At 46.9% G+C, this 14689-nt stretch overlaps 1 protein-coding gene across 1 annotated transcript in view; it reads left to right on the forward strand.

The window, feature by feature from the left end:
• The window catches only part of LOC112262203 (protein GREB1-like), a 68230-nt gene that overhangs the window by 16990 nt on the left and 36551 nt on the right, over nt 1-14689 (forward strand). Inside the window, exons 2-5 of the mRNA XM_042330432.1 lie at nt 1749-1812; nt 9346-9506; nt 9793-9900; nt 10091-10267. Coding sequence (XP_042186366.1) covers nt 9353-9506; nt 9793-9900; nt 10091-10267 — 439 coding nt within the window. The 5' untranslated portion in view covers nt 1749-1812; nt 9346-9352. The remainder of the gene's footprint in view (nt 1-1748; nt 1813-9345; nt 9507-9792; nt 9901-10090; nt 10268-14689) is intronic.

Below are 14689 nucleotides of genomic sequence, written 5' to 3' on the forward strand. Positions count from 1 at the left end.
CCACACCACTGGAGGGATATCAGCCCCGGTAATAGGGTTAGAGGCAGAGAATCTCAGTGAAGAGAGGGGAACCGGCCAGGCAGAGACATCAAGGGCAGTTCGTTGCTCCAGAGCCTTTCCGTTCACCTTCACACTCGTGGGCCAGACTATACTCAATCATATGACCTACTGAAGAGACGAGTCTTCAGTAAAGACTTAAAGGTTGAGACCAAGTTCGTGTCTCTCACATGGGTAGGCAGACCATTCCATAACAATGGAGCTCTATAGGAGAAAGCCCTGCCTCCAGCTGTTTGCTTAGAAATTCCTGGGACAATTAGGAGGCCTGCGTCTTGTGACTGTAACGTACGTGTAGGTATGTACGGCAGGACCAAATCGGAAAGATAGGTAGGAGCAAGCCCATGTAATGCTTTATAGGTTAGCAGTAAAACCTTGAAATCAGCCCTTGCCTTAACAGGAAGCCAGTGTAGGGAGGCTAGCACTGGAGTAATATGATCAAATATTTTGGTTCTAGTCAGGATTTTAGCAGCCGTATTTAGCACTAACTGAAGTTTATTTAGTGCTTTATCCGGGTAGCCGGAAAGTAGAGCATTGCAGTAGTCTAACCTAGAAGTAACAAACGCATGGATTAATTTTTCTGCATCATTTTTGGACAGAAAGTTTCTGATTTTTGCAATTTTACGTAGATGGAAAAAGCTGTCCTTGAAACAGTCTTGATATGTTCTTCAAAAGAGAGATCAGGGTCCAGAGTAATGCCGAGGTCCTTCACAGTTTTATTTGAGACGACTGTACAACCATCAAGATGAATTGTCAGATTCAACAGAAGATCTCTTTGTTTCTTGGGACCTAGAATAAGCATCTCTGTTTTGTCTGAGTTTAAAAGTAGAAAGTTTGAGGCCATCCACTTCCTTATGTCTGAAACACAGGCTTCTCGTGAGGGCAATTTTGGAGCTTCATCATGTTTCATTGAAATGTACAGCTGTGTGTCATCCACATCGCAGTGAAAGTTAACATTATGTTTTCGAATGACATCCCCAAGACGTAAAATATATAGTGAAAACAATAGTGGTCCTAAAACGGTACCTTGAGGAACACCGAAATGTACAGTTGATTTGTCAGAGGACAAACCATTCGCAGAGACAAACTGATATCTTTCCGACAGATAAGATCTAAACCAGGCCAGAACTTGTCTGTGTAGACCAATTTGGGTTTCCAATCTCTCCAAAAGAATGTGGTGATCGATGTTATCAAAAGCAGCACTAAGGTCTAGGAGCACGAGGACAGATACAGAGCCTCGGTCTGACGCCATTAAAAGGCCATGTACCACCTTCACAAGTGCAGTCTCAGTGCTATGATGGGGTCTAAATCCAGACTGAAGCATTTCATATACATTGTTTGTCTTCAGGAAGGCAGTGAGTTGCTGCACAACAGCTTTTTCTAAAAAAAAAAATTGAGAGGAATGGAAGATTCGATATAAGCCGAAAGTTTTTTATATTTTCTGGGTCAAGGTTTGTCTCTTTCAAGAGAGGCTTTATTACTGCCACTTTTAGTGAGTTTGGTACACATCCGGTGGATAGAGAGCCGTTTATTATGTTCAACATAGGAGGGCCAAGCACAGGAAGCAGCTCTTTCAGTAGTTTAGTTGGAATTGGGTCCAGTATGCAGCTTGAAGGTTTAGAGGCCATGATTATTTCCATCATTGTGTCAAGAGAGATAGTACTAAAACACTTGAGTGTCTCTCTTGATCCTAGGTCCTGGCAGAGTTGTGCAGACTCAGGACAACTGAGCTTTGGAGGAATACGCAGATTTAAAAAGGTAATTTGCTTTCTAATGATCATGATCTTTTCCTCAAAGAAGTTCATGAATTTATTACTGCTGAAGTGAAAGCCATCCACTCTTGGGGAATGCTGCTTTTTAGTTAGCATTGCGACAGTATCAAAAATACATTTCGTATTGGTCTTATTTTCCTTGACTAAGTTGGAAAAATATGATGATCGAGCAGCAGTGAGGGCTCTTCGATACTGCCGCCATTTCCGTTCCAATTTTCTGGAAGCTTGCTTCCATGATCCTTGACTAGTCTCTCAAAGCACTTCATGATGACAGAAGTATTCATTTAGTTCAGTTATCTTTGCCTTCTTGGGTACAGGAAAATTGGTGGCCATCTTGAAGCATGTGGGGACAGCAGACTGGGATAAGGATTGATTGAATATGTCCGTAAACACTCCAGCCAGCTGGTCTGCGCATGGTCTGAGGACGCCGCTAGAGATGCCGTCTGGGCCAGCAGCCTTGGGAGGGTTAACATAACCCTCCTACACACACACGCACGCACGCACACGACCACACTCATCCAGAGTCATCTCTCTCTCAATAATACATATGGCACTGTTTTCACTGTCATATTTCCCCCTATCAATACTGTGACAGGGTGAGAAGGTGAGCCAGTGACTAAAACCCATGCTGGACAGCATCCCTTTCAGGTCAGTAGAGCAACATGAGACAGACACAAAGAGCAGAGCCAGAAGCAAAATATCTTTAAGAAACTGAACCCAGAAAGAAAAGAAATTATAAAAAAAAAACATTCTAAACACGTCAAATAAATGGCCTTTTCTTCATGTGATTTTCTTTGTTAGATATGTTGACAATGCTGTGAAGAAAACTTCCTGAAAGTGACAGTTGATTGGTTCCTTCAGTAAAACATAGGAAGAGACAGAGCAAAACTACTAAAACGTCCAGTTCCCCTATCAGTGAATATGATTAGGTAACTAGAGAGATTAGCACCTTATTTATTTTCCCTTTAGTGCTTTAACTATTTGTACATCGCTACAACACAGTAATGTCTTTGACATGTATTTTTTCTTTTGGAACTTGTGTGATGGTAATATTTGCTGTTCACTTTTTATTGTTTATTTCACTTTTATTTATCCATTTCACTTGCTTTGTCAATGTAAACATGTTTCCCATGCCAATAAAGCCCCTTGAATTGAATTGAAAGGTGGGGAGAGAGAGAGAGAGAGGTATAGAGGAGATGGACCCACTGGTTGCCCTCTAAGTTACAGAGAGCTGGTAGTCCCATCTACCAAACTACCAGGTGTGAAACAGGGAATGAACTCAGGGGGTATGCTCATTTGTAATAGAGCAGACCTAACTCACTCTATTAAATTCATCAAAACAAGAACATTTTACAAAAGGAAGGAAATTATCTCAACAAATCGAAATGTCCACCTGTGTGCTACTTATATCCACCCATTAGAATCCCCATACTTTAATGAAGACAGCTTCTCCATCCTGGAGGGGGAAATCATTCATATCCAGGCACAGGGACATGTACTAGTCTGTGGCGACCTACATGCCAGAACTGGACAAGAACCTGACACCCCCAACACACAGGGGGACAAACACCTACTTGGAGGTGACAGCATTCCCTCCCCCATAGGCACAACTACGACAATATAACCAATAAAAACGGGTCACAACTCCTGCAGCTCTGTCGCACGCTGAGTATGCACATAGTCAATGGTAGGCTTCAAGGGGACTCCTACGGTAGGTACACCTATAGCTCATCTCTTGGCAGTAGTACTGTTGACTACTTTATCACTGACCTCAAACCAACGTCTCTCAGAGCATTCACAGTCACCCCACTGACACCCCTATCAGATCACAGCAAAATCACAGTCTACTTGAACAGAGCAATACCAAATCATGAGCAGTGGAGGCTCCTCAGTAAAATTTCATGAAAATAAAACATTTGAAACATTAAAAATGTATCCTTTTTAGATAAAACTATACTAAATATATTCATATGTGACCAAATAATTGATTTAAATGTTTTGAAATGAAGGTCTATAGTAACTTCAACAGCACTCTCTGGGATAGAGCCAAGGTGTAGCCGGAGGACAGCTAGCTTCCGTCCTCCTCTGGGTACATTGACATCAATACAAAACCTAGAAGGCTCATAGGCCTCCTAGGTTCGATGTGTTGTGAAGCTTGGTGAGTTGGTGACTGCATTTTTGGGATATTATTCAATTCAAATTAGTTTGTCCAAATTAGAGATGACAGTAAATGATGACAGGTAAATTGTAAATTGTCACATTGTCACATTGGATTATCAACAAATAAGAACACTAATGAATTAATTGTGAATATTGATTTTATTTTCAAATTCAATACTAAATTCAACTTCATTAAAGAGCATGCATCCCTGTTGTAAGGTTGTACCCCAGCCACCCTAAAGCCAGCCTGAATGTTCAAGGGGGTTGCAGCCAAAGAATAGGCGATTGCCACAATCCCAGGTATGTCAAAAATTGACATTGTCTTCCCGGGATTGTTCCTCATCCAGGCATCACACGCGGTGTTGATGTGCCTCTTTAGTGGCCCGTAGACAGACCTGTCTAAGGGTTGAAGCCAATGAGACAGGGAATGACAGCATAATTATGCCATTTTATTTGGCATAATTGAGTGCATCAATGGACAGATGAGACTTGTGGTTTTGTCCAAAAGGAGTAAACATGGCTTCTCCTTTGAGAAGTTCATATGCTCGACGAAATGTTTCAGGAAGTCAACAAAGTGCACATCTTTCATCCACCCAGAGGGATTTGCCCCTCCTTTGCTGCCAGGTGGCCCGTTGATCTGGAAATGATTGTGGAAGTTGACATGGGGGAAGATAAAATATGGAGGTATACTATTCCCTGTGGCTGAGAAAGCACAGGCCAGTGTGACGAGGGATCCCCTTTCAGCAGAGGTCAGTGACCCTACCTACTTTGAATCCATGTCTGCCTACCACTTTGTCATGTTTATGTACAGTGGTCACCCCAGTTTCATCGACATACCATATGTCTCCTGGTCCAAACTGATATCTCTGTAGCACTTCTGCTACATTGTTGAAGGAAGCACTAACATTTTCTCTGTTGAAGCTACTTGCCCTGGCAAGGCTAGTTGCCTCTGGCTTTCTCAGCAACAGCGTTGGGTGCCGCTTTAAGAAGCCTGTAAACCACTCCGAGCTGTCCTTTTCTTTTTCTGCCCACATTGGTGCGAACTTCAGCTGGTGTGCCAGCAAACTGGTAGGCAAGTCTTCTAACCTCAAAAAATGTCAAACAGAAAACCGAAGAAAATTAACAACAATGACAAATGGTTTTATGAAGAAATTGAGAAACATATCCAGCCAAAAACATATAGACCTAGAAAATATGAGGCTATGCCTTCACTATAGTGACACAATGAAACAACACAGAAATACACTACAGAAAAACAAGGAACAACATGTCAGAAATCAGCTGTAATTGAAGAATCCATAGACTCTAGCAGCTTCTGGGAAAATTGGAAAACACTAAACAAACAACAACACGAAGAGTTATCTATCCAAAATGGATAGATGGATTAACCAGTTCTCCAATATTTTTGAACTGAAAACAATGTACAAACAGCAAAAAAATATACAGTGGGGAGAACAAGAACATCAACTGTGAGAGACGAATGTAAAACAAAAATACAGAAAATCACATTGTATGATTTTTAAGTAATTAATTAGCATTTTATTGCATGACATAAGTATTTGATACATCAGAAAAGCAGAACTTAATATTTGGTACAGAAACCTTTGTGTGCAATTACAGAGATCATACGTTTCCTGTAGTTCTTGACCAGGTTTGCACACACTGCAGCAGGGATTTTGGCCCACTCCTCCATACAGACCTTCTCCAGATCCTTCAGGTTTCGGGGCTGTCGCTGGGCAATACGGACTTACAGCTCCCTCCAAAGATGTTCTATTGGGTTCAGGTCTGGAGACTGGCTAGGTCACTCCAGGACCTTGAGATGCTTCTTATGGAGCCCCTCCTTAGTTGCCAGGCTGTGTGTTTCGGGTCGTTGTCATGCTAGAAGACCCAGCCACGACCCATCTTCAATGCTCTTACTGAGGGAAGGAGGTTGTTGGCCAAGATCTCGCGATACATGGCCCCATCCATCCTCAATACGGTGCAGTCGTCCTGTCCCCTTTGCAGAAAAGCATCCCCAAAGAATGATGTTTCCACCACTCATTCTTCTTCCTCCAAACACGGCGAGTGGAGTTTAGGCCAAAAAGCTCTATTTTTGTCTCATCGGACCACATGACCTTCTCCCATTCCTCCTCTGGATCATCCAGATGGTCATTGGCAAACTTCAGACGGGCCTGGACATGCGCCGGCTTGAGCAGGGGGACTTTGCGTGCGCTGCAGGATTTTAATCCATGACGGCGTAGTGTGTTACTAATGGTTTTCTTTGAGACTGTGGTCCCAGCTCTCTTCAGGTCATTGACCAGGTCCTGTCGTGTAGTTCTGGGCTGATCCCTCACCTTCCTCATGATCATTGATGCCCCACGAGGTGAGATCTTGCATGGAGCCCCAGACCGAGGGTGATTGACCGTCATCTTGAACTTCTTCCATTTTCTAATAATTGTGCCAACAGTTGTTGCCTTCTCACCAAGCTGCTTGCCTATTGTCCTGTAGCCCATCCCAGCCTTGTGCAGGTCTACAATTTTATCCCTGATGTCCTTACACAGCTCTCTGGTTTTGGCCATTGTGGAGAGGTTGGAGTCTGTTTGATTGAGTGTGTGGACAGGTGTCTTTTATACAGGTAACGAGTTCAAACAGGTGCAGTTAATACAGGTAATGAGTGGAGAACAGGAGCGCTTCTTAAAGAAAAACTAATAACACATATGGAATCATGTAGTAACCAAAAAATTGTTAAACAAATCAAAATATGTTTTATATTTGAGATTCTTTAAAGTAGCCACCCTTTGTATTGATGACAGCTTTGCACACTTTTCCTCCACCAGCTTCACCTGGAATGGTTTTCCAACAGAGTTGAAAGGGAGTTCCCGCATATGCTGAGCACTTGTTGGCTGCTTTTCCTTCCCTCTGTGGTCCAACTCATCCTAAACCATCTGAATTGGGTTGAGGTTGGGTGATTGTGGATGCCAGGTTATCTGATACAGCACTCCATCAATCTCGTTCTTGGTCAAATAGCCCTTACACAGCACTGGAGGTGCTCCCGAGTATACTACCCGCCAATGCCCAGTCTTTTGACAGCAAAGTAGACAAAATTCAAGCAACGATTGCCTTCCAGAGATTGTAACATTCTCTGGAAACATAGCTCTCTCAGGATATGTTGTCGGAATCGGTGCAGCAACCGGGCTTCTCCATGCATCACGCCGACAGAGATAAACACCTCTCTGGGAAGAGGAAGGGCAGGTGTGTATGCTTCATTATTAACGACTCATGGTGTAATCATAACAACATACAGTAACTCAAGTCCTTCTGCTCACCCGACCTAGAATTCCTCACAATCATATGCCGACCATATTACCTTCCATGGGGATTCTCGTCAGTTATCGTTACAGCTGTGAACATTCCCCCTCAAGCAGACACCAAGATGGCCCTAAAGGAACTTCACTGGACTCTATGTCAACTGGAAACCATATATGCTGAGGCTGCATTTATTGTAGCTGGGGATTTTAACAAAGTAAATTTGAGAACAAGGCTACCTAAATTCTATCAGGATATTGATTGCACTACGCGCGGGGGTAATACACTCGACTACTGCTACTCTAACTTCTGCGATGCATACAAATCCCTCCCCCGCCCTCCCTTCGGCAAATGCGACCACGATGCCATCTTGCTCTACCGCCTCATAGGCAGAAACTCAAACAGGATGTACCAGTGACTAGAACCATTTAACGCTGGTCTGACCAATCGGAATCCATGCTTGAAGATTGTTTTGATCACGCTGACTTGGATATGTTCCGGTCAGCCTCAGAGAATAACATCGACCTATACGCAGTGCCTGAATTAATAAGGAAGTGCATTGGAGATGTTGTACCCACTGTGAATATTAAAACCTACCCTAACCAGAAACCGTGGATGGACGGCGGCATTCGCGCAAATCTGAAAGCGCGAACCACCACATTTAACCTCTCTTGGGTAGGTGGCAGTATTTTCACGTCCGGATGAAAAGCGTGCCCAAAGTAAACTGCCTGTTCCTCAGGCCCAGAAGCTAGGATATGCACATAATTGGTAGGTTTGGATAGAAAACACTCTAAAGTTTCTAAAACTGTTAAAATAATGTATGTGAGTATAACATAACTGATATGACCATCCCACCCCAAAAATTCAGTCTACCACTATTTTCAATGGCTGCCACTTTTATTAGAAGGCAAAGTCCTCCCTGATTGCAGTTCCTAGGGCTTCCACTAGAGGTCAACAGTCTTTAGAAAGAGTATCAGGCTGGTTTTTAGAAAAATGGCCCGGAAATTGTAGTTTTTCTAGGTGGCTCCCATTTTGGCTGTAGTGTTTCCAAGCGCGTGAATGAGAGCGCATTCTTTGGTATTTTTCTCCGGTAAAGACAATAACGATTCTCCGTCATGTATAGTTTATTTACGTATTAGGGTACCTAAGGTTTGATTATAAACATTGTTTGACTTGTTTGGAAAAGTTTATTAGTAATGTTTGGGATTTTGATGGAGGGAAACTGGGTGGATTATTGACTGAAGGGCGCCAGCCAAACTGAGTTTTTATGGATATAAAGAAGGACATTATCGAACAAAGGGACCATTTTTGATGTAACAGGGACCTTTTGGAGTGCCAACAGAAGAAGATCATCAAAGATAAGGCATTTTGCTATTTCCGACTTTCGTGTCACACCTGCCTGGTTGAAATATGTTTTTCATGGTTTTGTATGCGGGGTGCTGTCCTCAGATAATCACATGGTGTGCTTTCGCCGTAAAGCCTTTTTGAAATTTGACACATAGCGGCTGGATTAACAAGAAGTTAAGCTTTATTTTGATGTATTACATTTGTGATTTTATGAAAGTTAAATATTGATAATTCTGTAGTTTGAATTTCGCTCTCTGCAATTTCACAGGATGTTGGCCAGGTGGGAAGCTACCATCCCACTTGCACATAAGAAGTTAACAATGGAAAGAGATCTGGGAATATGGCTGAATATAAACAGTGTAGTCATTACCTCCGCAAGGCAATCAAACAAGCGAAAAGCGAAGGGACAAAGTGGAGTCGCAATTCAACGGCTTAGACACGAGACGGATGTGGCAAGGTCTACAGGAGATCATGGACTACAAAAAGAAAACTAGCCACATCACGGACACCGATGTCACGCTTCCAGACAAACTAAACACCTTCTTTGCCCACTTGAGGATAATACAGTGCCAACGTCGCGGCCCACCAACAAGAACTGAGCCACCCCCTCTCCTTCTCTGTGGCCAACATGTGGCCAACATGAGTAAAACATTTAAACGTGTTAAACTGTTAGCAGTAATGAACAAGGTCATGTTGAACTGGTGTGTGTTTAATCCTGTGTGTGTAGGTGTGCGATGGGGAACTCGTATGCAGGCCAGTTGAGGACCACACGTTTTGAGGAGGTGCTTCATAACTCCATCGAGGCTTCTCTCCGCTCCAACACTGTGGTGCCACGGCCTGTCTTCTCACAGCTCTACCTGCAGGCAAAGCAGACAACCCTGCACAACGGTGTGTGTGTGTGTGTGTGTGCTGCATGTGTGTGTGTGTGTGTGTGTGTTTGTGTGTGTATATGTGTGCCACAGGAGGTTGTTGGCACCATAATTGTCTAGGACGAGCTTGTGGTAATGACTGGGGCAGAATAGGTGGAATGGTATCAAATACATCAAACAAATGGTTTGATGCCATTCCATTTGCTCTGTTCCAGCTATTATTAGCAGCCTCCCCTGGTGTGCGCACTTGTGTGTGAGTGTCAGTGTGTTATAACACTCTGTAATGATCATGTGTGTGTCAGTAGGCCGGGTAGAGAATGAGGATGAGGAGGAGGAAGATGGCTCAGAGTCCAACAGCCCTCCCGTCCCGTACAAGATGAAGCCCACGCCAGAGGGATGCTGCACGACGGACGGTATGAACACACGGTTCCCTCAGCTCCACCCCCACACTGTCTTACGCTGCCTGGCCTGCGTACTGTCTGGAGGAAAGTGATCTCTGTCTGTCTGGTTACAGGTCAGGGTAACACTGTTTAACAGTTTGTGTGTGCATGCGTGTGGGTGTGTATGTGTGCCTACCTATGCGTGTGTGTGTGTCCTTCTCAGGATTCTGCCAGGCGGGTAGAGACCTGCGTCTATCCTCCCTGGTGTCAGAGCCTCAAGACATGCCCCCAGGATTCCAGCTGGTAGGGGCCTTGTCTGCAGGCGCACCAGACACCCTGCTGGTGTGTGCAGTCGACCGCAGGTTCCTGCCCGATGAACGGGAATGCAACGCACTGCTGGGTGAGACACACACACATACATAAAGCCCAGTCTGTAGCAGGGCTAGGCAACCCCTGGTCCAGCGGAAAGGAAAAGAAAGGTTAAAGGTGAGAGGATAGACAGGGAGAAAGAGATTGAAGAGATTGAGAAAGAGTGGCGGTGGAGTGAGGTTTGCAGTTAGGTGGATGGACAGAGGGAGAGTGGGGTTAGCAGCAGCTAGAATGAGATAGGGAGAGTGGGGTTAGCAGCAGCTACAATGAGAGAGGGAGAGTGGGGTTGGCAGCAGCTACAATGAGAGAGGGAGAGTGGGGTTGGCAGCAGCTACAATGAGAGAAGGAGAGTGGGGTTGGCAGCAGCTACAATGAGAGAGGGAGAGTGGGGTTGGCAGCAGATACAATGAGAGGGAGAGTGGGGTTAGCAGCAGCTACAATGAGATAGGGAGAGTGGGGTTAGCAGCAGCTACAATGAGATAGGGAGAGTGGGGTTAGCAGCAGCTACAATGAGAGAGAGTGAGTGGGGTTGGTAGTAGCTACAATGAGAGAAGGAGAGTGGGGTTGGCAGCAGCTACAATGAGAGAGGGGGAGTGTGGTTAGCAGCAGCTACAATGAGACAAGGAGAGTGGGGTTAGCAGCAGCTACAATTGGAGAGGGAGAGTGGGGTTGGCAGCAGCTACAATGAGAGAGGGAGAGTGGGGTTAGCAGCAGCTACAATGAGAGGGAGAGTGGGGTTAGCAGCAGCTACAATGAGATAGGGAGAGTGGGGTTAGCAGCAGCTACAATGAGAGGGAGAGTGGGGTTAGCAGCATCTACAATGAGAGTGGGGTTGGCAGCAGCTACAATGAGAGAGGGAGAGTGGGGTTAGCAGCAGCTACAATGAGAGAGGGAGAGTGGGGTTGGCAGCAGCTACAATGAGAGGGGGAGTGGGGTTAGCAGCAGCTACAATGAGAGAGGGAGAGTGGGGTTGGCAGCAGCTACAATGAGACAGGCTACAATGAGAGAGGGAGAGTGGGGTTAGCAGCAGCTACAATGAGAGAGGGAGAGTGGGGTTGGCAGCAGCTACAATGAGAGAGGGAGAGTGGGGTTGGCAGCAGCTACAATGAGAGAGGGAGAGTGGGGTTAGCAGCAGCTACAATGAGAGAGGGAGAGTGGGGTTAGCAGCAGCTACAATGAGAGGGGAGAGTGGGGTTAGCAGCAGCTACAATGAGAGAGGGAGAGGGGTTAGCAGCAGCTACAATGAGAGGGAGAGGGGGTTAGCAGCAGCTACAATGAGAGAGGGAGAGTGGGGTTGGCAGCAGCTACAATGAGAGAGGGTTGGCAGCAGCTACAATGAGAGAGGGGTGGGGTTGCAGCACAATGAGAGGGGAGAGGGGGTTAGCAGCAGCGACAATGAGAGAGGAAGAGTGGGGTTGGCAGCAGCTACCATGAGAGAGGGAGAATGGGGTTGGCAGCAGCTACAATGAGAGAGGGAGAGTGGGGTTGGCAGCAGCTACAATGAGAGGGGAGAGTGGGGAGGGGGTTAGCAGCAGCCACAATGAGATAGGGAGAGTGGGGTTAGCAGCAGCTACAATGAGATAGGGAGAGTGGGGTTAGCAGCAGCTACAATGAGATAGGGAGAGTGGGGTTAGCAGCAGCTACAATGAGAGAGGGAGAGTGGGGTTAGCAGCAGCTACAATGAGATAGGGAGAGTGGGGTTGCAGCAGCTACAATGAGAGAGGGGAGTGGGGTTGGCAGCAGCTACAATGAGAGAGAGGGAGAGCTACAATGGGGTTGGCAGCAGCTACAATGAGAGGGAGAGTGGGGTTAGCAGCAGCTACAATGAGATAGGGAGAGTGGGGTTAGCAGCAGCTACAATGAGATAGGGAGAGTGGGGTTAGCAGCAGCTACAATGAGAGGGAGAGTGGGGTTAGCAGCAGCTACAGCAGCTACATGAGGTAGGGAGAGTGGGGTTGGCAGCAGCTACAATGAGAGAGGGAGAGTGGGGTTAGCAGCAGCTACAATGAGAGAGGGAGAGTGGGGTTGGCAGCAGCTACAATGAGAGAGGGAGTGGGGTTAGCAGCAGCTACAATGAGAGAGGGAGAGTGGGGTTGGCAGCAGCTACAATGAGAGGGAGAGTGGGGTTAACAGCAGCAGAGGGAGGGAGAGTGGGGTTAGCAGCAGCTACAATGAGAGGGAGAGGGGGAGTGGGGGAGAGTGGGGTTGGCAGCAGCTACAATGAGAGAGGGAGAGTGGGGTTAGCAGCAGCTACAATGAGAGGGGAGAGGGTGGTTAGCAGCAGCTACAATGAGAGAGGGAGAGTGGGGTTGGCAGCAGCTACAATGAGAGAGGGAGAATGGGGTTGGCAGCAGCTACAATGAGAGAGGGAGAGTGGGGTTAGCAGCAGCTACAATGAGATAGGGAGAGTGGGGTTAGAGGGAGATAGGGAGAGTGGGGTTGCAGCAGCTAGAATGAGAGAGGGAGAGTGGGGTTGGCAGCAGCAGATAGGGAGAGTGGGGTTAGCAGCAGCTACAATGAGACAAGGAGAGTGGGGTTAGCAGCAGCTACAATGAGAGAGGGAGAGTGGGGTTAACAGCAGCTACAATGAGAGGGAGAGGGAGAGTGGGGTTGGCAGCAGCTACAATGAGATAGGGAGAGTGGGGTTAGCAGCAGCTACAATGAGAGGGGAGAGTGGGGTTGGCAGCAGCTACAATGAGAGAGGGAGAGTGGGGTTGGCAGCAGCTACAATGAGAGGGAGAGTGGGGTTGGCAGCAGCTACAATGAGATAGGGAGAGTGGGGTTGGGGTTAGCAGCAGCTACAATGAGATAGGGAGAGTGGGGTTGGCAGCAGCTACAATGAGAGGGGAGAGTGGGGTTGGCAGCAGCTACAATGAGAGAGGGAGAGTGGGGTTGGCAGCAGAGATAGGGAGAGTGGTTAGCAGCAATGAGATAGGGAGAGTGAGGTTAGCAGCAGCTACAATGAGATCGAGGAGAGTGGGGTTAGCAGCAGCTACAATGAGATAGGGAGAGTGGGGTTAACAGCAGCTACAATGAGATAGGGAGAGTGGGGTTAGCAGCAGCTAGATGGGGTTGGCAGCAGCTGAATGAGAGGGAGAGTGTGGTTGGCAGCAGCTACAATGAGAGAGCGAGAGTGGGGTTGGCAGCAGCTACAACGAGAGGGAGAGTGGGGTTGGCAGCAGCTACAATGAGAGAGGGAGAGTGGGGTTGGCAGCAGCTACAATGAGAGAGGGAGAGGGGTTGGCAGCAGCTACAATGAGAGCGGGGAGTGTGGTTAGCAGCAGCTACAACGAGATAGGGAGAGTGGGGTTAGCAGCAGCTACAATGAGAGAGGGAGAGTGGGGATGGCAGCATCTACAATGAGAGGGAGAGTGGGGTTAGCAGCATCTACAATGAGAGCGGGAGAGTGGGGTTGGCAGCAGCTACAATGAGAGAGGGAGAGTGGGGTTAGCAGCAGCTACAATGAGAGAGGGAGAGTGGGGTTAGCAGCAGCTACAATGAGACAGGGAGAGTGGGGTTAACAGCAGCTACAATTGAAGAGGGAGAGTGGGGTTAGCAGCAGCTACAATGAGACAGGGAGAGTGGGGTTAACATCAACTACAATGAGACAGGGAGAGTGGGGTTAACAGCAGCTACAATGATAGGGAGAGTGGGGTTGACAGCAGCTACAATGAGAGAGGGAGAGTGGGGTTGGCAGCAGCTACAATGAGAGAGGGAGAGTGGGGTTGACAGCAGCTACAATGAGAGAGGGAGAGTGGGGTTGGCAGCAGCTACAATGAGAGAGGAGAGTGGGGTTGACAGCAGCTACAATGAGAGAGGGAGAGTGGGGCTGGCCGCAGCTACAATGAGAGGGAGAGTGGGGTTGGCAGCAGCTACAATGAGAGAGGGAGAGTGGGGTTGGCAGCAGCTACAATGAGAGAGGGGAGTGGGGTTGGCAGCAGCTACAATTAGAGAGGGAGAGTGGGGTTGGCAGCAGCTTCAATTAGAGAGGGAGAGTGAGGTTGGCAGCAGCTACAATTAGAGAGGGAGAGTGGGGGCTGGAAATAGAATGGGACTGAGTGATGGATTGAGGAAGCTTATATGAAAGAGGCAGAGAGACAAAAAGTAAGAAAGAGAGAATGACGGAGAAAGAGAGAGAGAGTCTATAGAGAACAGGGTCAGGGTACCTGAATGCAGTCACACACACATTATTAGTCCCTCTACCTGGGCTCTGCTACACACATACACACACACACACACAGACACACATTATTAGTCCCTCTACCTGGGCTCTGCTACTCACATACACACACACACATACACACACACAAACACACACACCCGGAACACCAACCCACAGCCCAGCTGTAACCATGGAAAAATCATCACTCACACACTCTTTCTCTTGCTACGGGAGAAAAGGGTTACTGTTACTCTACTGAGTCTCCACATGATACAAACACACACACACTGA

The sequence above is a fragment of the Oncorhynchus tshawytscha genome, linkage group LG11 (assembly GCF_018296145.1).
Source record: "Oncorhynchus tshawytscha isolate Ot180627B linkage group LG11, Otsh_v2.0, whole genome shotgun sequence".
NCBI lineage: Eukaryota > Metazoa > Chordata > Actinopteri > Salmoniformes > Salmonidae > Oncorhynchus > Oncorhynchus tshawytscha.